Source organism: Gossypium raimondii, chromosome 3 (genome assembly GCF_025698545.1).
Source record: "Gossypium raimondii isolate GPD5lz chromosome 3, ASM2569854v1, whole genome shotgun sequence".
NCBI lineage: Eukaryota > Viridiplantae > Streptophyta > Magnoliopsida > Malvales > Malvaceae > Gossypium > Gossypium raimondii.
The window spans coordinates 95179-115999 of NC_068567.1; the positions used below are offsets into that span (position 1 = coordinate 95179).

At 35.8% G+C, this 20821-nt stretch overlaps 5 protein-coding genes across 6 annotated transcripts; 2 read left to right on the forward strand and 3 right to left on the reverse strand.

Moving 5' to 3' along the window:
* Positions 1-145: 145 nt before the first annotated feature.
* LOC105796252 (uncharacterized) lies at positions 146-5970 on the forward strand. 2 transcript variants are annotated; one of them, XM_052627820.1, is made up of 9 exons: positions 146-473; positions 625-1359; positions 2721-2797; positions 2914-3082; positions 3609-3697; positions 4358-4522; positions 4673-4750; positions 5265-5368; positions 5473-5970. In XM_052627820.1, the coding sequence occupies exons 2-9, from the start codon at positions 747-749 to the stop codon at positions 5576-5578; spliced, it is 1401 nt and encodes a 466-aa protein (XP_052483780.1). In that variant the 5' UTR covers positions 146-473; positions 625-746; the 3' UTR covers positions 5579-5970. The 2 variants fall into 2 exon arrangements, with proteins under 2 accessions (XP_052483780.1, XP_012481286.1); XM_012625832.2 differs by having other exon boundaries at positions 704-1359.
* A 341-nt stretch (positions 5971-6311) lies between these two features.
* Positions 6312-8934, reverse strand: LOC105796253 (uncharacterized). The gene is made up of 6 exons (XM_012625834.2): positions 8618-8934; positions 8301-8450; positions 8099-8215; positions 7616-7804; positions 7170-7334; positions 6312-7045 (listed from the first exon to the last, which is right to left on the reverse strand). Exons 1-6 carry the CDS (start codon positions 8813-8815, stop codon positions 6506-6508), a joined length of 1359 nt encoding a protein of 452 aa, XP_012481288.1. The 5' UTR covers positions 8816-8934; the 3' UTR covers positions 6312-6505.
* Positions 8935-9509: 575 nt separating this feature from the next.
* LOC105796254 (uncharacterized) lies at positions 9510-11715 on the reverse strand. The gene is made up of 6 exons (XM_052628986.1): positions 11608-11715; positions 11296-11532; positions 11175-11220; positions 10846-11088; positions 10317-10767; positions 9510-10242 (listed from the first exon to the last, which is right to left on the reverse strand). The coding sequence occupies exons 5-6, from the start codon at positions 10524-10526 to the stop codon at positions 9730-9732; spliced, it is 723 nt and encodes a 240-aa protein (XP_052484946.1). The 5' UTR covers positions 10527-10767; positions 10846-11088; positions 11175-11220; positions 11296-11532; positions 11608-11715; the 3' UTR covers positions 9510-9729.
* A 787-nt stretch (positions 11716-12502) lies between these two features.
* Positions 12503-15340, forward strand: LOC105796255 (uncharacterized). Its single transcript, XM_012625838.2, has 2 exons — positions 12503-12809; positions 13408-15340. Exon 2 carries the CDS (start codon positions 13445-13447, stop codon positions 15026-15028), a length of 1584 nt encoding a protein of 527 aa, XP_012481292.1. The 5' UTR covers positions 12503-12809; positions 13408-13444; the 3' UTR covers positions 15029-15340.
* A 496-nt stretch (positions 15341-15836) lies between these two features.
* LOC105796256 (protein PIN-LIKES 6) lies at positions 15837-18519 on the reverse strand. The gene is made up of 10 exons (XM_012625840.2): positions 18134-18519; positions 17961-18040; positions 17733-17857; positions 17483-17604; positions 17143-17328; positions 16975-17049; positions 16794-16894; positions 16635-16687; positions 16361-16555; positions 15837-16269 (listed from the first exon to the last, which is right to left on the reverse strand). The coding sequence occupies exons 1-10, from the start codon at positions 18344-18346 to the stop codon at positions 16148-16150; spliced, it is 1272 nt and encodes a 423-aa protein (XP_012481294.1). The 5' UTR covers positions 18347-18519; the 3' UTR covers positions 15837-16147.
* Positions 18520-20821: the final 2302 nt, after the last annotated feature.

The window sequence follows — 20821 nt, forward strand, 5'->3', positions numbered from 1 at the left end:
ATTATTATTTTAAAAAAAGGAAAAAGTATTTTACCTTCAAATGCATAGTACTTAGCAAATATACGGATGACATGTCACAACTCACGACACAAATTAAAAGATATATATATAAAGAAAACAAATAAAATAAATAAAGTTGACTAAATTTTTTCCCATTCTTTTTTATCTCTCGCTCGCTGCCTGCCTGCCTGCCTGCCCTCGCGCGAGCGAGAAAGGTAAAAGGAAAAAGGAAGGGAGAAAAAAAGACAGGAACTAAACAAACAAAATAAAACAATTGGAAGAGAAAGGAAAGGAAAGAAATCTCTGAATTTTTCTCTCCTCTCTGCATTTCTTTTATTAACAATCGGAACAGTCTTCGATCATCCCCGCTATACGCCGGTTTTTCTCCCAATCCGCTTCTGATTCAGTCAAATCGCTTCGCTTCCTACTTTCTTTACTTGTTTTACTCTTCTGACTCCGACCATAGGGTTAAGGTATTTTCCTTCTTTTCATTTCGGATGATTTTAATTTTATTTATTTATTTATTTTTCGACGCGGAATTTCGCCTTCGAAGGTAAGCCGATTTGTATGTATATCTTTTTCTTTTTTCAATGTAATTAAGATTGTGTGTTGTCGTTTGTTTAGGTTTCCTTGGTATACCGCGAAAGAAAAAAAATTAAAAAAAAAGTGAAATTCTGATTTAGATCATGAAATTATGATTTAGGGTTAGGGCAACAGGTTCATCATCGGCATCATCATCGGCGCAAATGGATGCTTCAGGTACGGATTCAGATGCTTACGGAGGTGCCTCTTCTAATTCAAGGAGACACAGAATACTATCGGCTTCGAATATAATCCAAGCGCCTCTTTCAGCCTTGTTAGAATACTCAGGTCTTCTTCGTACATCACGTTCTATCCACCAAGAATCCGACCCTCTTATCCCTAATCCGAACCTAGAAAATTCCACTTCTGCCCTTGCCAACAATGGACATGTTGCTATTAGGATAATTGGGACGGGAGACAACCATGAGAGCGAGAGAGATGCATCTGGTATGGTAGCGGGCCAACTCAGGGAAGTTACTCCTCAGAACGAGGTGTTTCTGGGGTTGGGAACATCTGATGGTCAAGGAGGAAATTCCAGAAGCAGCGAGCTAGGGGTGGCTGCTGGAGAAGGAGAAGGTGTTTCCCACTCCTCGTCCAATGGGAGTGTTAGTGCTGATGCAGAAGCTGGGGATGGAGGTGGGGGTGGGTCTGGAGTTAATAATAGCAGAGATTCCTCCTACCAAAGATATGACATTCAGCAGGCTGCTAGGTGGATTGAGCAAGTTCTGCCCTTTTCTTTACTTCTCTTGGTTGTTTTTATCCGGCAACATTTGCAAGGTGACTCCTCTCATTTTCTTGCTTTTCAATTTGCTCCTAGCAGTAGAATTTCAACCCTTTGTTTTAGTATAGCTGTTAAATATAGCACCAGCATATAGATAATTTTAATCTTTAATATTCAGAATATACTGTGGTTGGTGTCCTTATGCATTTTGCAAATATTAGCTGGAGTTGGGCTTTAACTATTATTGAGAATTTAAGTGCATGGTAGCTTTTTTCCCCCTCTTCTATGCTTCTTTACACCAAGTATCTACTGGTATATAAATGCGACAGTACTTGCATGAAGAAAGTTCCTTTAGAGGAATAGTTGATGAACACTGGTTTCACTTTTAGAAGCTTATTAGTGTTGTTCACCTAGTCTTGAATTGCTTTAGTTCATAAAGCTTTTATTGTATTGTTTGGCATGCCTAAGTGGAACATAAATCAACAAAATCACCTCAGACTGTTCAAGCAGGTTGCCTTTGATTTATTGGTCACCTTAAATTATAAACGGTGGAAGGTATGTGGAAAGCATCCACTGATTTAATTTTTTTTTTGAGTTCCTAATAAATTTTTGTTAGTTATACCTTTAGTATTAAGAAAGAACAATACCAACTCACTTTGGAAGAATAAAAAGATGGGTAATTTAGTCTATGCTTGATCTTTTTTTGAAAATGGGAGTGAAGGAAAAATTGAGCCAGTGGTATGATGATAACTTGTTATCATAGATACGTGAATCTTGATAACATTTTAGAATTAATGTCTTTATACTGGTGAGCATTTATTGGTTTAAACCGATTTAACTTATCATGTTTGGTTAGTTTGGTTCAGTTTATTCGGTTTTGAAAACTGGTTTATTCTGTTAGTTAGGTTGGCTATTTGTTTTCAAATTCGATAATTGAATAGATTGAATTAACGAACCATTTTATTTTCTGAATAGTTAAAACCAATTAAACCGACAAAACCAATTGACTTAAGTTGTTTTTTTTTTTTGGTTAATCAATTTAATTTAATTGGTAGGTCAGTTTTATAAGTTAATTTGGTTTAATTGGTTTTCAAAAAGAACTGACCTAATGCTCATTCCTATATCTTTATCGTTGAAGTGCTTTTTTTATGCCTTTTAGCTTGAGCAATTTAAGGATCCAAACCTATAGAGAGTACTTTCTTCCTTATATGGTACACATTCTGATAATCATGTTTCTAGCTTGCAACTGCCTAATTACTAAGTTGATAGGCTACCTGATGTCTTTGGGAGGAACTAAGATTTGGGCTTTATGGCTCCTGCAAGGTTAAAATGAACATTTTCAGAGTCGCATCTCTTCTCAAACTGAAGTACTATTCATTTCAAGTTAATAACGTTTGCCTTCTGCAAAGATTTGCAGGTTTCTTTGTTACAATTTGGATTGCTGCTGTAATGTTCAAGTCTAATGACATTTTACGGAAACAAACCGCTTTGAAGGTGATATATTATCTTCATTTGTCAGTCCTATGTTTTATCCGAAACCAATATTTAAAAGGTTTTGTTCTACCATCTTTAGTAGAAAAATTAAGTATGCCTTCTGTTTGTGGCTGCAGGGGGAGAGAAAGATCTCTGTTCTGACTGGAATCTGTGTTGCTTTCACGCTCCATGTTATCGCTGTATATTGGTGGTATTGGAATGATGATCTTTTGTATCCATTGGTGATGCTTCCCCCAAAATATATTCCACCTTTCTGGCATGCTATTTTTATTATCATGGTTAATGGTGGGTTGTTTTCCACAAATATATTTATCAATTGAAATGCAATCATATTGTCTTGTTCTACTGAAGAAACAATTTATGGATACTGTTTGACAGCCCTGTGTTTAAACAATGTCTATTGCAAGTTCACTTTTCCCGTGTAGATAAGTGTACAATACAGTTTCAATCTCTTTTTCTTCTGTTAAAATAAGTGGCCGAAGTAAAAATAATATGTTTTCATTCATTAAAACAGATGGTTTTTTGAAATTTCTTTTATAGGAGTGTACCCATATAAATTTGTTGATTGGGTTAGTGAACTTCTGCTAACATCACGTTCTAAATTCAGCACTTTTGGGGATATCATCTTCATCTAAATGAGTGATAGTTTATACTCTAACCAGCATAATTTGAAACCTTTCGTCTGCATGCATGCAAATGCTACACCACTCTTTCCCTTGTCCTTTTGTTAAAGATGTTTGTTTCCCCATTTCTATTGTGGATTATTTTACCTTATTTGTTGATATTATGTCATGATTCTGGCTTCTTTCAGATACTTTAGTTCGGCAGGAAGCAATGGTTTTAAAGTGCTTTCTGTTAATGTATTACAAGAACAGCAGAGGCAGAAATTACAGGAAGCAGGTTAGCTCTATTTTTTTAGTGGACTGTATATAATATTTATAAATAGCACGTGCATGCATGTCTCTATGTATGTTTATGCATGAGATGTTGAATACTGAATTTTGGTGAGGTCAAAGAACAAGTATGGAAGAACAATGATGCTAGACATAGAAAGAGAAATTGATTAAGAACAGGTTGTAATATGGTCCAACTTAGTAGTTAGGCAGTCTTCATTGACTGAGAATTCCTCTTTTGTCTTAATTTTATTATTAACCTTTGATTTTGGAAGAAAAAAGTATGCATTTCCTGATCTGGAATTGATTTTGCATGATTGTGTTGTTAATTATGGTTGTTATATTGTGAAATTGTTTTTTCTTCTTTTGTGAAAAGAGCTTCTATATGACGATCTCTTCCGTGTTCTAATCTTGTCTCGTTTTTTTTTCCTGGTTTGTAAGAATATCATGCCACATCATATTGAATGTAGCTTTCTGCTATGGTACCAGTGCTCAATTATGTTCTGGCTACCATCACATGATTGGAAAATCTCATTCTCCTTAATAGCAGCAAAGAACAGACTTGTTGCTTTGTCATAACTGCAATTTTGAACATGCATACTTAGATGCATGCCTATGCATATAACTTATTCTACTTCAAGCTGACTTAAGAAATGCATATTACCAGGGTCAAATGCTGACATTGGTTGAGTACATGATGCTACTTTACCGTGCTTTACTGCCAACTCCAGTTTGGTACCGTTTCTTCTTAAACAAAGACTATGGAAGCCTCTTTTCATCACTAATGACAGGGTTGTACTTAACCTTCAAGCTGACTTCTGTTGTTGAGAAGGTTTCTTTTTCTATTAATATAAATTTGTTTTGAGTACTTTTGGGGAAGTCATTAGAAATTTACTTTTCATGTGAAAGATGGGTTTCTGGCCTAGTCTATAATTTCTCTCTTTCTAAGTTTTTTCCCCCTTTCATGGCTGTCAACTTTCAGGTGCAATCCTTCTTTGCTGCATTGAAGGCATTATCTCGTAAAGAGGTACATTATGGTGCTTATGCAACATCGGAGCAGGTAGTCTGGATTTCTTTTTGGGGGTTTTGTGAACTGAATATTACATTTATATATAGATAGGTTTGAGGTGCCTATTTGCTTGCAAGCTAACAGCTAGTCACCAAAAGAAATGTTCTTATGTGTATTTATTGCATATGAGGAACTCGAGAACATTATGTTTAGAGAAGGGAGAAATAACTAACCTTATAATGTGTCTTTCACATGCACAACTGGTCCGTTGTTTCTTATTCTACCACTCTTTTTTTCTCTACATATATGAAGGGTTCTGGAGTTCTCATTTGCTAAATGTTGGTTAGCTTACCAAGAGGGGATTTGCTTTGAATGGTTGAAAGGATAATGTACCTAGGTTGTTATTGGCCGGTGTTCCTTAGCTGTGTAACTCATCTGGGTTGAGATTTTAAAGATGTAGCAAGGCTGTTATTTGCAATGAGTGTTTCATTTTTTTAGAGCGATTGCTAATTTTTAAGAAAGGAATGTTTGGTTTTTTAAACTAGACACTTTTTTATGATGTTAGGTGAATGCTGCTGGGGACCTGTGTGCCATCTGCCAAGAGAAGATGCATGCTCCTATACTACTACGTTGTAAACACATCTTTTGTGAAGATTGTGTGTCTGAGTGGTTAGTTTATTGGCTTTAATCTCCCATAGATTGTGATTGCTGTTTGCATTTGTTTATTTGGTTTAAGTTTGGTGATGATAATGAAGCCCACTTGTGTTGTCCAGGTTTGAGAGGGAAAGAACTTGTCCTTTGTGTAGGGCGTTGGTTAAACCTGCAGATCTGAGATCATATGGTGATGGATCTACTAGTTTGTTTTTTCAGATATTCTAATATCATTGCTAAGATACGATCAGAATCAGAATCAGAATCAGGGAAGCTTTACTGCTTGGATGTTCCTAAAATGTATCCAGAGCAGCCCTATCCTGAACCTCATCATCATCATCATCATCCTCTAGAGGGGTAAATTGGATTGTTTGGTTTTGCCATGTCTTGTCAATGTGAATTTAACTACGAAGTTGAAACCAAAACAACTGATTTGGAAAGAAGTAAAAAAAAAAAAATTGGACGTCTTCTGTTCCTTTTGTATGTTGTAATGTGAAAGGGTTGAATTTGAATTGAATGTATCTATCTAATGGGCCCTCTAAGCAACACGTAGAGTTGGTCTTATCAGTATATGTTACGGTTCTATTGGCGTAAATGCAAACCTCTTTTATTTTTTCTCCCTTTCTCTCTTAAAAAGAGTAAACCTTGTGATGGATCCTGGGTTTTAAGTTTTGTAGAGCTATTAGTCTTGCAAGCTGGTGTTGGAAATGGTCTTCAAGAACACGCAATCTGCCCTGCCAGAGGTAGAGCGGCAGCTACATCCTTTTTTCTTGCCCTAATATTTTGTTTGTCTACATGCCATTTTATCAGGTTATATAATAAACTCAATTCCTAATGATTGGCATCTGAATGGCTAAACTCATTGGATGTGAAATAAATGATTTTTTTTACGTAGCATTACATGTGTTCTAAATACCTGCATAAGCAAGTAAAAAGGTTTATCCGTCGAAAGCCATTACAATTTAAACTCGAATGATGGAGAAGCATTTCTTATTTAGTCATGGACCAGAGGACCAAAAACGACTATGAACAAATTACATGTCAAAGAAAAAGGGAAAAATTCTGTAAAAATGATATATAAACCATCTATATAAATACCAAGGTAAAGACTAAATCTAAGAGAAGTGAGTGGAGGAGGTGGTGTTGCATTGTCCATCAGTGGGTGGAAGTAGGTGGGACATTAGTTTTGGAGTTGGAGGCATGAGGCGGAGTAGTTCCTTTGCTTGCTTCCTCTGCTGGTTGGCTAAGGTGAGACGAGATTTCCTTTGTTAGTATTGGCTGTTGGCGGCATGGGCTGGGGCTGGGACTGGGGCTGCGAATTCGAGGCTGACTTAGATTCGGGCTGGGGCTGCGAATTCGATGCTGACTTAGACTTGGGCTGGGGCTGCGAATTCGAGGCTGACTTGGACTGGGGCTGGGGCTGCGAATTCGAGGCTTACTTGGACTAGAAGAAGGGTCCAACACCTCCAACTCAGGTGTGTAATCACCGGAAAGCATTTTTGAGAGGGGGAAGTTGATGGGAGAACCAACCGGCGCAACTTCTTCAGCCCCCTCATCTAAGTACACAACATCCTGCATGCTCAGTTGATGATACTCTATTATTTCTCTTAGAAACCGGTTCTCTCTAGCATATATCGAATTCTCATGCGCCAATCGTCCCTTTTCTGCCAACAATGTCTCCAGTTGCAGTCGAATCTGATTTTTTATCACATTTCCAACATTCAACATTTATATTGCTTCTACCAGTAGCCCAACACAAGAAATCCAACAAAAAGCAACATTGTTCTCATAATAGTAGAAAAAGGTATATAGTATGTACCAAGTCATCGTCTGCAGGATTATCCCCTTTCTCTCGACTCTCCCGAAGGAGTTTATTCTCCTCCTCCAGTTGAGCACATCGTTCCTTTGCAAAAGCCAAATCTGCTTTAACAGTTTTCAGCTCCCGAAGAAGAAGTTTTGCTTTAGCAGCTGTGGCCATTGCAACCTGCATGCGGAAGTAAAACAGAGCCAGGTCATGCATTTAACTGGACAGGACAGGATAGTTGAGTTCAACCGCACCCAATGCCATACATGAAAACAAAATTATCATGATTAGAAATAACCAAAATTGTCATGAAAACAACCTAAATGAGGTTGCTTTATCATTGTTTCTTAAGCTGCAAAGTTCACAATGCAGTAAAGCAGGGCAAGAAATTTGTGAATGGTTGAAAGAAACAAATTCAATGCTTTCACTATATGATTCAGTGACACAATTTTGCCCCTTACGTCTCGAGATGCCTTGAGTTGGTTATCATGGTTGGTTTGATTCTGGAGCTGCATTGGTGGCTGCACTGTGCTGTTGATACCAGTGAACTGATTTTGTGCCATGGGACTGTTCCCCTTTCGCCTGATTTGAAGCTTGCGTGTTTCATGGATGATATCTTGCGTTTTACCTTCCACAATTGTTCGACCTTCCTGCAAAGAAAGACAAGAAATTGCGTTGAAGAATACGATGAATTACATTTCAACAAACCCTGGCAATAAGTTCCAATGACTGTTAACTGGTGTAAGTGTTGAAAACTTACTCCTATGATCGATGAATCTTCAATTCATAGCTTACAGAACATATATAGACAGACAGATGGATATAAAATAGCGATGATTTGTCTACCAATTGAGATTGACAAAGCACAAGAAGAGCTACATACAAAGTAAAAAGGAAACAAGGCCTAGTCCAAAGTGCCAACTGCCAAGAGGTTCGCATCTTACCTCAAATGTCTTTTCAAATGAGTCATCAATTTGATTAAGGGAAGTGTTGAGCCTATCCAAGCCCCTTCTTATTGCAGGATGGTCCATTCGTCTATAGCTCTCAGCTGATTGTTGCTTCTGCTATTGACAAGGAACATAATCAATTCAATCATAAGAAAAATGGAGCACTTGAATTTGACGATGGATCAACAGAATGACTCGCCTGGGAAGCTGTTGAGGCATCCAACACTCTACCACGAGTTTCAGTGTCCTGCGATACATTATCATCGTCTAGAATAGCTTTGGCTTTCCGAGCAAGAACACCCCAGAAACCTTTAGAATCATTTATTGAGTCTTCGTAGGCATTAAAGCCCTGCAATTCAAATAAAAATAACAATTCAATCATTTATTGGCTCGCAGCAAAATCGATCTCCTTTGAAGCGCTTATCTATTATGCCTATAATAATTTTAAAATACCTAATCACTTGCAACTTATATAGATATAATTTGACGTTGAATCATGAGAAAGAACTGACAAACCTTAGATCTTGTAGGCTCGACATTAGAAAGAACAGGGGAGTTGGTATCGCGAGCAGCAGAGGAAGCATGAAGGGCCGGAGCGGCGAGAGAACCGGAGTCAAAGGGGGAGGAAGAGGAGGTGGCATCCGGTAAATGGTGGAGAATCTCTTCCTTGAACGTGGAGGATTTGCTCAGTCCCTGCCTTCTCCTGTACGCCATCTCCTTTTCTCTGTTTTTCCTTTATTAACATGGCACGACAATCTTGTACTCTTTCTTCGTCCTCTCCTTCTTCTTCTTTTCTTCTACTTTTTTCTGCAAATTGGCCTTCACGTAACAAACCTCCCTCCTTTTTTTAACCATCAAATATTTATTTATTTATTTATTTATTTATAATATAACATGTAATCAAAATATTTATTAATTATTCTTTTTTTTTTACAAAATGGAAAAGACAAGCATACTTAATGTAAACTAATAAATATGGTTGTGGCATTTCTAATTACAATCACAACTACAATATCAATAAATATTAAATAATTAAAACTGTTTAAACTACCAACTTTCACAATTGATTATAAGAATATCATATGTATCTTTTCAATAAGAAAATTATAATTACGGACTTAAAAATAAGTAAATTAGTCTGTATATGTTGAATAATTAAAATTATATATATTTCTATTATTAAAATTGATTTCTATACATCATTTTGTATACATGGCACGCCATGTGTACATCAATCACGCTAATTTGTTCTTTACTTTAATGTATAGAGACTAATTTAAATATTTTTAAATAGAAATGACAAAATATAATTAATTTCTATTATAGATAGGGTTCTCGATAGTACTTTTACTGAAAATTATACAAGTTTAAAAGAATTTTCATAAATGATGAATTTGTGATGGGGTGGAACAACTCACTTGACAAACCTAATGAGTTGTAGACATGTAGTTTAACTTACACCATTAAGTTATATTATATTTAAAAAAAAAGATATCAATCTTAAATTTAATATAATCACATGTTGATGGCTGATGGCTTCATTTATTTCCATGGACTCACCAAATGAGTAGAATTAAGATAACAATGCATTCCATGATCTCAGCAACAGCATCACTTGCACTTCACTATTAATTCCCCAGTGAATTAATCTCACGAAGCCGCTTCTTTAGAAATGGCAAATCAAATATAAACCCTTTCCTTGCTTCAACCTCATCTTTTCTACTCCTCAAATCCAACCTATTTTCCTCAATTTGAGTTGGAGGAGCTGATGATGTTTCCACCTTTGCTTCCTTACTATAACATCTGCTTTCCAACCCACCACCAATAGAGAGCTTTAGTTGACAAGACTCCAACTGTTCCTCATTTAACCTGTCCACTGGATCATCATCACCTCGCATTTGGCCTTTGTAATTGGTAGGACCCCTATGACTATGAAGATGATCGGTTATATTTACAGTTGCTCTAGGAAGTCCTTTTTGGGTTGAACCAAATGCATTAGGATATTCACATTCAGGTTGCTGAAACAAAGCACCAACCCAGCATCCCATCAACTTCCGCTTGGCAACCATTTGGGCTGTTGGTCCTAAGTCTTTAACAAACAACATCAAGCTATCTTTGTAACCAATATCCTGTTGATTAACCTACAAAACCAAGGTCATCATTGCACATGGGACCTGTCAGTTTAGTTGTTTAACATGTATCTATGATAACTTACAGGAACTAATGGTGTCGAGTCGGTGGAAACAATGGAAGCATTCTCAGTTAAGAGAGACGTCCAGGGTGCATATGTGCAACGTTTATCTCCTTCAACATAACTATTTCTCTTACAATTTATAGCACCTGTTAAAGAACCATCTGTTAAAATCAGTGAATCATGCCACCGAATCCAAATTCCAAATTTATTCCTTACCAGAGTGTATTCCATAATCTCTTGAATCAAAACCACCAGAATTGCCAAGAAAACACGACATACTTTTCGATGATAAGTTGGTCTTAATATTGCTCCTTAAATTTGTTGTAAGCTTAGAACTTGATGGAGCTTTAGCTTCATACATGATCCTTCTGTTAGTTCTTCGTTTTGTCTCTGAAAATTCCGACTCCAAGTTCTTTGGGTCGTTTTTGAGACAACTGAAAGCCTTTTGTGCTAGTTCATAAATGGCTCGAGCCTGTAAAAAAACAGGAATTTGGCATTCATTTAATAGTAAGCATAATTCAGAAATAGTGGTATTAGCTGATACTAGTACCTGTTTGAAGTAGATAGTTGTTGGCGAATTAAAATGCATTGCATTTTGAGGAATTAAATATACATCATGCTGCACAAAAGTCACAATCAGTCGCAAAACCAATAAAATGTATCATTCACAGTTTAAATAAATATAAATTTCCACCTCAAATTGTTGAAGACTTGTATACATTCCTTCATGAAGTTTAGCTCTCATTGTGCCAAAATCCATAGGTTCTTTAATGATTTCATAGTAACCCTCAACCTTGTCATGGTTGTAGTATCCATCAGCAGGGTTATATGAAAAAAGAGATCAAATCCAAATGCATATGGAAACTACCAATTACATACCTTTTCAGGGTCAACAGGTTCAGCAAATATTTCATAGGTGTCTCTCCTAACATTAGAAAGATAAAGGTTCAAATATGAATATCTTATTTATGCAAAAAATATATATAAAAATTGACCAAACCTCTGTAATATGTCAAGAATACGCTCTAGGATAGGTTTCTTTGGCATACTTGAGGGTTGATCTTGTATTAGAGTATAACCAGTGGAGGGTGCTGCTTTATCATCATATGGTCCCTTGATGATGCTTTCATGTGAAGCCATTTTCTGTGATTGCTGTGCCTTGCAAGCATCTAATACACCAGATAAACGTGAGCTCCTCCTCTTCCCTTGTTTCCACTTAGACATTCCTATTTTTCTACTGCAAAATGCACCCATATATAAAATCAAACACACTTATTGTTTTGTATCTTTGCTATGAGAAAGAGAAACCCACCTTGAGCTGGCCATTCCAAACACTGGCAATCAATAGGGATTTGTTTGTGATCACCGATCACATAACTAATATATATTAAGAGGTGCATAAAGCTATGACTGGATTTCTTTTTATGCAAAAGATATGGTGAATCTTCCAGACATGGAAAAGAAAATGCAGTTAAAGTAAAAACACCCCCTCCCCCTGTCTGCTTGCCTGTCCAGACCTTTTTCTATTTTAAGTTGTATTTCTTCTCAACTTCCAAGTCAAAATATTGAAAAGAAACGGAGGAAACCATGGGACACATTGCACACAATTACAGTACACCGTACAAGGATGTCTGTTCTAGTTTTGTCTCAATCACATTCCATTGCTGCTGTGCATCAAATGTTGTCGACGTAAACAAACGAAGAAATCAAATATCTTAAAGCCATCTTCTTCCCTGTAAGAAAGAAACATTAAAGAAATCAAATACTTCACAAGTGGGGTCCATAGTAAATTTTGCTATGGTATTTTGATTTTTTTGAAGATGTATTTTGACATTGCTAAAGATTATAAAATATATAATTAAAAATTAAATAAAATACATAAAGATTTCTTAACTCTTCTTATCTATATTTAATCTAATATTTATATTTAAATATTTCATTAAATTAGTGTCACCTTTAATTGCATCACCAACTCAATTATAAAAATATTATTTTTTAAATTATAATTAATGTTATTATAATAATTTTATCTTTTCATATTTTTTATATACCTTTAAATAAAATAATTCAAAAATCAAAAATCAAATGAATTAATAAATAAAATATTTTCTTCATAAAATCTAGAAAATTAAAGAAATTTCAACATTAAGGTAAAAAATAATAATTATTCCGGGGAAAAATAAAATATAAAAGGCCAGAAAAAAGCCGAAGAAGATTTGGACATTGATATGATACGATAAAATAGAACGGCTGCGGTGCGGGTCAGGCGCTGACGGTTGACCGCTGCCGTTGAGCATTGGATGCGGAACGAACGAACTCGTCTAAAAAGGACGCGACTCACTCTTCTTCATCTTCTTCATCTTCTTCATCTGCCCACATTGCTTGCTTTGGTCCCTTCCCAAACAGCGCCTAAACCTTTCTCCTCGCCCCCTTTGTTGTTTCATTTGCTAACCCTTTCCCTAATTCAGCCCCCCCGCTCTCTTTGTTGTTTTCCCTTTCTGGAGATCTCATCCGGTAATCATTTAATTTCATTCTTTAAAGCTTTTAATTTGCGCTTTGCTTTCTATATTTTCATTATTAATTCTCTATCTCTTTCATTGTACGCATCTATAATTTCTGTATTTTTTTAGTGGTTCAATTCCAGAAGGTGGGTTTCTTAAGTTTGTTGAATTTTATTAATTTTTCAATTGCTCGCAACTTTCTTAGTCTATTACGCTTGTAATTACTACAATTCCACTGTAATTACCCATAAAAAGACGTGCCCAATGCCCATTCTATGTTAAGCTTACATAGTATTCATCGCTATGCACTAATCTATCTTATGTCAAAGAATGATGCTTTGAATGCTCCTTCGTGCTCGCTTGTCTACGCTTCACCCCCGTTTTAATGCTTTCCTGTTACTCCTACTAAGCTTCCTGCTTTAGATTTTTTTCCCCTAATTTTGTAATTTATTATCAAGGTTTCTCTGTCCCTTTTAAATTTCTTTCCTTTTTGAGCTCAATTTCTTAATTTATTTGTTACTAATTGCATGGAGAGGGATATTGTATTCTTTTGCCTGGTTTCAATGGCACTTGCCTGTCTTTTTTGCTAACCTTTTTTCTATTCTTTTCAGTTTCTTTTTGCTTGTTTCATTTGTTCTTCTTTGACGGATGGAAGAAGACTCGGAAAGAAATTCTCAAGATGTCCCTTTGCCCGGTACTCCCGGCCACATGGAGGGTGGTGGTTTGGTCGGAGATCATTCTGGCCTGCCTGCTTTGTGTACTCTATGTCGAAGAAGTCTTGCACCTGAATATGAGGCAATGCCTGATCTTGAAACCGTTGGTCTATGTGGGGACTGCAAATTTTTATTGCTTGAGGATCTTGATACACCTCCTCAAGTCTATAATAGAAGACGACAGGCTCGAAGAAGCAGGAATCGGCGAAGCAGTTCTGAATCAATAGAAAACCTTTTCTCGCAACAGTTTTCGCATATGATTACTCTGTTGAGGCAGAACCAATCCACTGTCTCTGGTTCCGAAGATCAAATTATGGATGGTGGTTCCAGTGCAAGGTCATTACGACGTAGTAGTTCACGCACAACTCCTAGCAGTTCTAGAAGATGGCGGCGTGTTATCTCTGATTCTGATAGTGATGGTTTTGATAACCTGGATTCCTTTTTTGGTGAGAGTGAATCAAATGTTAGTTTTGGCCGATACAGGTTATTTCGGGGTGAGAGTGATGCGGTATCTTTCAGTACTTATGGAGGGGACTCTGATGCTTCTATGGATGGACACAGTTTCCTGGATACAGAAATATTTGTTCAAGCTGAGAGGAGTGATATTAACAGTGACACTGACACTGATATTGATCCAATGAATGCTGGTCTGAACCAATGGAACTGGGATGAACCAGAAGAAGATGATGAAGGGGATGAAGATGGTGAATGGGAAGAAGCAGATGCTGAGGAATATGTGGTTGGACATACTATGTCTAGAACTGGGCTTCTAAATTTGTTTACTTCAAGTCCACATGAAAGCAATCTCCCTGCTTTTAATTTCCGTCGCTCCAGAGCTGGCTTTGAACAACTGCTTGACCATCTGGCTGAGACTGATGGCTCTAGGAGAGGAGCACCTCCTGCATCTTTATCTTTTGTGAATAATCTACCTCATGTCATTGTCAGTGATGAACATGAGAAATCTGATGGTTTGGCCTGTGCAATCTGCAAGGATGTTTTGCCTGTTGGCGCTGAAGTAAACCAGCTTCCTTGCCTTCATGTCTATCACCCTTCTTGTATCTTGCCATGGTTGAGTGCACGGAATTCATGCCCTCTTTGCCGCTATGAGCTTCCTACTGATGACAAAGATTATGAAGAAGGGAAACAACATATGAATAGTAGGATGAGGATGCATGAAATCCAGCAGCAAAATGCAAGTGAGGACAGTTCCTCTGAGAACTCTGATGAAGCTGATGCAGATGACGCTTGTGAATTTGGTCCACATCAATCACATGATGTGCCACATGTGGATCCTACCATCGGTAGCTCTTCCAGGGAGATTGGTAGAGACTGGCTTTTCCGTGCTGCTGCTCCCGTTGCTGGTATTATTGGTGTTGTTCTTGTCTTATGGTTAGGCAAGCCACTAATTGGAAGAAGAGGATCAATACCTTCATGGGGCCAGCATCAAATTCAGGTTTCAAATGCATCATCACTAAACCAAAGGGGCAGCAGGGGTAGGAGATGGTGGTCTCTCTTTTGAGAGGCTTCGGTAATCTGGTGGTCCAGACTCAAATTATGTATTTATAGAATATTTATATTCTAACTTCACCCGTGGATTGTTGTGAGTGCAATCCTTGCCATCGCATTGGTATGGTAGTTTCATTATTTATTTTGGTTTATTATGTCAGTTTCTGGCCTCGGGAGCCGAATTGGATATGGTTATAGTTTGCTATCCCAAGTGTGGTGTGTTTGCCCAAGATTTCTTTCAATTCACTGGACATTGATTGATTTTCAGTAACTGAAAACCTAGTTGCCTTTAAATGAATGGATGACTGCTTGACGAGTGTTCAAATGCCTGAGTTGCTTTTCTTGTTAATATTATTCTGTTATTATGTATGATTGGATTTGAATGGGGCTGTGCTGCAAAGAAGAAAATCAGGATGCAGGGCAGGTGGGGTTAATATAATACAAACAAAACCAAACATATTCTGGTAAGAGGGTGAAAGGGAAGTGACTTTCCCTAGACAGAAACTCAAAAAAGGTTTTTTCTTCCGAAAAGTTGGAAGGAAAAGCAAACGGTGAATGTAACTGAGAAATTTGTTCCTCTGATTAATTTAGTTCGATACTATTAAAAACAAAACCAAATTTAAATAGATTTAATATTTGTTATATAACATAATTAATATTCTTGTTTAACCAAAAGCGAAGTCTTTCATTTTATTTCCTTTACATTTTTACTTGATCACACTCTCCCATGTTTCCAAAAATTTCTTATCATAAGATCATTCTATCCTAATTCCCCCGCTGGAAATGTTATTGGCATTTGAAGGAGCAGGTCGGATGCCATATATAAAACATTTCTGCAATCTTTCATTGGTAAGCCCTCCTCCTGAGTGGAGGCCATGGAATTGATTACTAAATAATTTTAAAATTTGTGGCTTCATAAAAAACTAAATTTAAGTCCATCCATCCATTCCCATGTTTGATGGTATGAACATTAACATGAATATGTAACAATCAGCTGATACAGAAATGGTATCAAGAGATAAAATAAAATACTATCAGCAGTATTCATGGTTGCAGGGCCTGACAAACCATCCATCTAATCTACTCGCTCTCTCAGGCTGTTAGTTACCAGAAGGACTGGTGATTGCTAGTTTTAAAAGAGTATGTTGAGATAGAGAATAATCCATCCTGCCATGGAGAAAACTGCAAATATATGAACCCAGAACAACGAAGCTGCTGCCTCCTTTCCGTAACCTCTTAAATTAGCAACAGCACCTGCAATTGCAACACAATTCCCTTTGATATTCCATGGACCAACAAGAAATGATGTTTTACAACATGTTTAGACTGAGGAATGATGTTTTACCAGAAAGGACAGATGTTGGCATAGAATGCTGAAGGAGTAAGACAAATCTGAACATTTTATCATCAGCAGGAAGGAAACCAAGCTTATCAGCCAGTGTTACAATGCCCAGCCCTGCAGGAGGCACCAAGATTAACCGCCCAATTATAATAGCCACCAGTGTTCGGACACCAATTCTTGAACTTCCAGGCCCTGGTCCTGTAAATCATGCAACATGCTTTGGTTTGGTATGTAGGCCCTTCTCAAAACATATACCGACAAAAATGTTTTAACTTACCATCAACAAGGTTGCCTCCTAATGCCAACAAGATGCATGGAATCATAGCTTTCCTGTTTTCATCAAACACATTAACTCATCATAGAACCAAATACCAACACACCATCATTAATAGAAAAAAAAAAGCAACTTATTTTCATCAGCCTTAGCAAAACATACCCAAGAATTATACAACTGTCAGTAAAGAAATAAAGTGGAGCATCTCGTGTAAATATTATTTTCTTCAGAACCGGCACTGCACCTATTACCATAGCTAGGATCTGCACCAAGTATATACACAACAAAGCAAACCAGTCACTATAGTCCATAAAGAGAAACCAACAGAAAGTCTGAGACTTACAGATGCAATAATAGGGGGTTGAAGGATTTGTTTAAGCTTTAACTTTTCATAAACAAACAGTAAAAAACTTTTCATCTGCACCAAAATAAAACAGATATTTAATCACAAAAAAAAAAAAAAAAGAGTTCATTGGAAGCAAAGCATGAAAAAACCAAACATGATCTGCACCTTTCCTTTGTTTGAATTGTTTGAATCCATTGATGAAGCCTCTTGCTCCAGCAATGGAACATTCTCTGGAGAGCCATCCTTCTGAGGGATCTTAAGGGGAACATTCCCATCTTCATTGTCAAAAGTACCTTCCGGGGGAGGGGCTAACATATGAAATACATATGTGTAGAGAATGATTGCACCAACCTAGCATTAATTATAGGTCAAAACTCCTCCATAGAATGTCTATTTCTTAATAACATACATACATACATGCATGCATGCATGCATACACACACACACACACACGCACACACGCACACGCATACATACATACATACATACATACATACATACATACCCACTGTCCAAATGAAATGTATGCAGTTCCCTGAGTGCTACATGTTTCAGTGTCGCCAAAAGGATTGGATGTATCTCTACATAAAGCTGCAATCAGAACAAGTGGTACGTTCCCAATGTTTCCTGCAATCCAAGACACCAATTCATACAAAATTTGCAACAGAAAAGGATAATATATATATCACAAATCAAGTGAGCATAAGAATATGAGATAATGCATATTAGTTTTGCACATGATGTAGAGGGCTTACCAATTGCAATCTGTATGATTGAGAACTTGAAGTATGGATATGGAGGTTTGACTAAGGTGACAACAACATAACCTATTATAGAGCCAGAGACTGCGCCTAAGAAAACATTCACCGGAATAAACCACCTGCAAATGCATCGCAACACCATGATATAGCATTGGTTTTCGATGATATATATAAAGTATATATATGAAACTAACAAAGAAGAAAAGCGAAGGAAAATCATACCATTGAAGCATTTTATGTAGAGTAATAGCTTGTCCGAGTTGAGAAAAGATTAAACACGGCAGCAAAAGTGTAAACACTAACTGCATATGAAGTAATAGATGAAACAATGTTAGATCAGTGAGTATACATTTGCCAAAAAAACACCCAATATTTTGAGAATAAAAAAAAATTACCCCATTTAAAAGCTTTCTGCCATTTGCAGGAAAGATATCAACATACTTGGAAGCCATTAAGAAACCCAGGAAACACAAAGTGAATACTTTTGCTACTGGCAAAACTGCTATCTTTATGCTTCCTAACAGTGATTGTCCTCCAGCTGCTGCTGCGGTGGTCGCCGCCGCTACAACAGCTGCCTCCTTCAGCGACGACAGAAGAAACCTTCCCATTTTTTTTCTTTCTTGCTATTTTGAGTGCTTGTTATCTATATATGTATATAGTATATTTTAGTTCTAACTTCTAGGTTATAACACAACTAGGAAGTTGACATAGAATGAAACTCATCCAATCCATCAGAATTAGAATAGAAAAAATTCAGATACGTTTTCTATTTAGTGAGATATTTGTTGTGGGTTATATTTTATATATATAGTATTGTTTAAGTTATGAAAATAGTCCCTCTTGCCGGTCTCAACAAATTCCTATATATATTTTTAGGAAATTTCCTCATTTGTTTGTAAGTGTTGGCATATGGGTGGGTCGACATTGTTTTTTCCCTTTACAACATCTTCACTTTTCTCCTTTTTCTTTCTCAATTATTTGGTAGCATAGGAAGAATGTTAAATGATGTCAATTATTAATCCCAAGAAATGTAGATAAAGGCATAGGTGATAGCAAGTAGGTTGTGGTTGAATAAGGGCTTTTTGTTACTTGGTGTATATATTGCATTTCCAGGACGTTGCTCAGCCCCAAAACTTAAAACCCTCCAAAGTAGAAGCAGCATGCAGTGGGATATGTGGTACTGAGCCTCGCATTCACATGCTTAAACTTCAATATCCAAACAAGATTTTGTATATATTTATGGATAGCGCGACAAATAGGGAACGAAGTTTCCTCCGTATTTTCCTGCAAAGTTTATTTATTCCAAACCAACCATCCATCCATCTCAAGTGAAGTTAATCGCTTCGATGATTTTTCATTTATCACATTAAAAGTACTAACTTAGATATGATGATATGTTAATTTAATTAATAATTGGAGATATTCTAATCAACAATTGTATTGTATTGGACATAATCGGTAAAAGCGTCATGGAGGCTTTTGTATTAATAGTCGGATTATATTTTGTTCTCTCTATTAAAATATGAACAAGTTAGTCTATGTATGTTAAATTAAGGGTAAACTGGTTTTTGTTCAAATTTCCATTCATTTTATTGTTAAAAATTGATCATTGTACGTCAATGTAACTATATCTCGATTATTACGCCGCTTTTAACAAGAAAATGAATGATACTTTTCATAGAAAAGACCAGTTTATTATTTAATCTAACACAAAAAATTAATTTTTCATTTTTAAATAACAGAAATAAAATTTAACTTTTAATGTAAAACATTCGTAATACTTTTAGCAAACAATACCATCAACACATTGCGCAATTACAATTAATGGCTATTGTAGACACTGTCAATGAATAACACAATACATACAACAACCATGTTTACTAGTAATACTTGAGATAAAACAACATGACAAATCAAAACAAAGCATTAATGATGGTTGATTCAAATACAAAAGGACCTACTATGTTATTTATGAAATATGTACACTACACCTTCACATAAACGTCTTGTATGCCAAGTAGATAGGCTTTTCATAATTATTATTTTATTCGCAAATTGCACCATTATATTTTATCAGTAAGATTTATCAAATTATTATCGAAAATGGATGAGTATTCGATCGAGTTGAGTCGAGTCGAGTTAAAAATTTCGAGTCGAGTTGATGAATCTTATTATTTATATTTAATGTTGTGTTTATCGATTATTTAACTAATAAATGAAATACAATATTATTTAATTATATAAACAATATAATAGTTTTGTCTTTTAATTTAATGGGAAAACATATATGAAAACGATATAGTTTTACCTTTTAACTTTAGAAAAGCTAAACACAACGTAGTTTTTCTTTTCTTATTCGGATTTTCGTACAACTCGAATTGTGTAATTCATATTCAAGTTAAACTGAAAACTTGATTTTTATTCGATTTGATCCGAATAATTGATTAAATCAAATAATTCAAATTTTAAATTTTATATCGAGTTTTAGAATTGAATCAATTTTCACTCTTATCTATATGTATCGAGTCATTATAAATTTTGTAATGTTTTTTAATAAATAAGTAAGAAATATTAAGATTGATACATATATCTTAACTTATGCATAGCATGGAATAAAACATTAGTTTTGTCTATGCATGTATATATGTATATGTATATATTCTCAGCCATAATATATAAATGTACATATACAGATCAAAGACAGTGAACCCAATTATGAAAAAAGACACTGAGCCCATTATGAAAAAATGGTAAACTACGATGATAGTCACCTAATTATTGATAATTTTTTAGTCATTCGATTATGAAAATTACAAAATAATCATTTAACTATTTGATTTTGTCTTTTTTATCACCAGCCATTAAATGGCTAACATAAAGATGACGTAATAACTTTTAAACTTAACATAATAGTAACTTTAAACCCTCAACATTTATATATTATATCAATTTAGTTTTGATTTTGAAAAATTTAACCTTTATTTACACTTTGTGTAATTTGATCACTTTTGTATAGTTTGTTTTTCTTTGTAACACTTTCACCTAAAAAGCTAAATAATAGATTTATCACTAAATTTTATCGA

Coding starts and splice junctions, on each gene's coding strand:
- LOC105796252 (XM_052627820.1), top strand. CDS start 747: ATGGATGCTTCAGGTACGGATTCAGATGCTTACGGAGGTGCCTCTTCT. Junction 3,698..4,357: donor GCAGAAATTACAGGAAGCAG/GTTAGCTCTATT, acceptor GCATATTACCAG/GGTCAAATGCTGACATTGGT. Junction 4,523..4,672: donor TGACTTCTGTTGTTGAGAAG/GTTTCTTTTTCT, acceptor GTCAACTTTCAG/GTGCAATCCTTCTTTGCTGC.
- LOC105796253 (XM_012625834.2), bottom strand. CDS start 8,815: ATGGCGTACAGGAGAAGGCAGGGACTGAGCAAATCCTCCACGTTCAAG. Junction 8,216..8,300: donor ATGCCTCAACAGCTTCCCAG/GCGAGTCATTCT, acceptor TGTCAATAGCAG/AAGCAACAATCAGCTGAGAG. Junction 7,046..7,169: donor ATCCTGCAGACGATGACTTG/GTACATACTATA, acceptor ATAAAAAATCAG/ATTCGACTGCAACTGGAGAC.
- LOC105796256 (XM_012625840.2), bottom strand. CDS start 18,346: ATGGGAAGGTTTCTTCTGTCGTCGCTGAAGGAGGCAGCTGTTGTAGCG. Junction 17,605..17,732: donor AATCATACAGATTGCAATTG/GTAAGCCCTCTA, acceptor CTTGGATTGCAG/GAAACATTGGGAACGTACCA. Junction 16,270..16,360: donor GCCAACATCTGTCCTTTCTG/GTAAAACATCAT, acceptor TTGCAATTGCAG/GTGCTGTTGCTAATTTAAGA.
- LOC105796255 (XM_012625838.2), top strand. CDS start 13,445: ATGGAAGAAGACTCGGAAAGAAATTCTCAAGATGTCCCTTTGCCCGGT.
- LOC105796254 (XM_052628986.1), bottom strand. CDS start 10,526: ATGGAATACACTCTGGTAAGGAATAAATTTGGAATTTGGATTCGGTGG. Junction 10,243..10,316: donor ACTCGACACCATTAGTTCCT/GTAAGTTATCAT, acceptor TTGGTTTTGTAG/GTTAATCAACAGGATATTGG.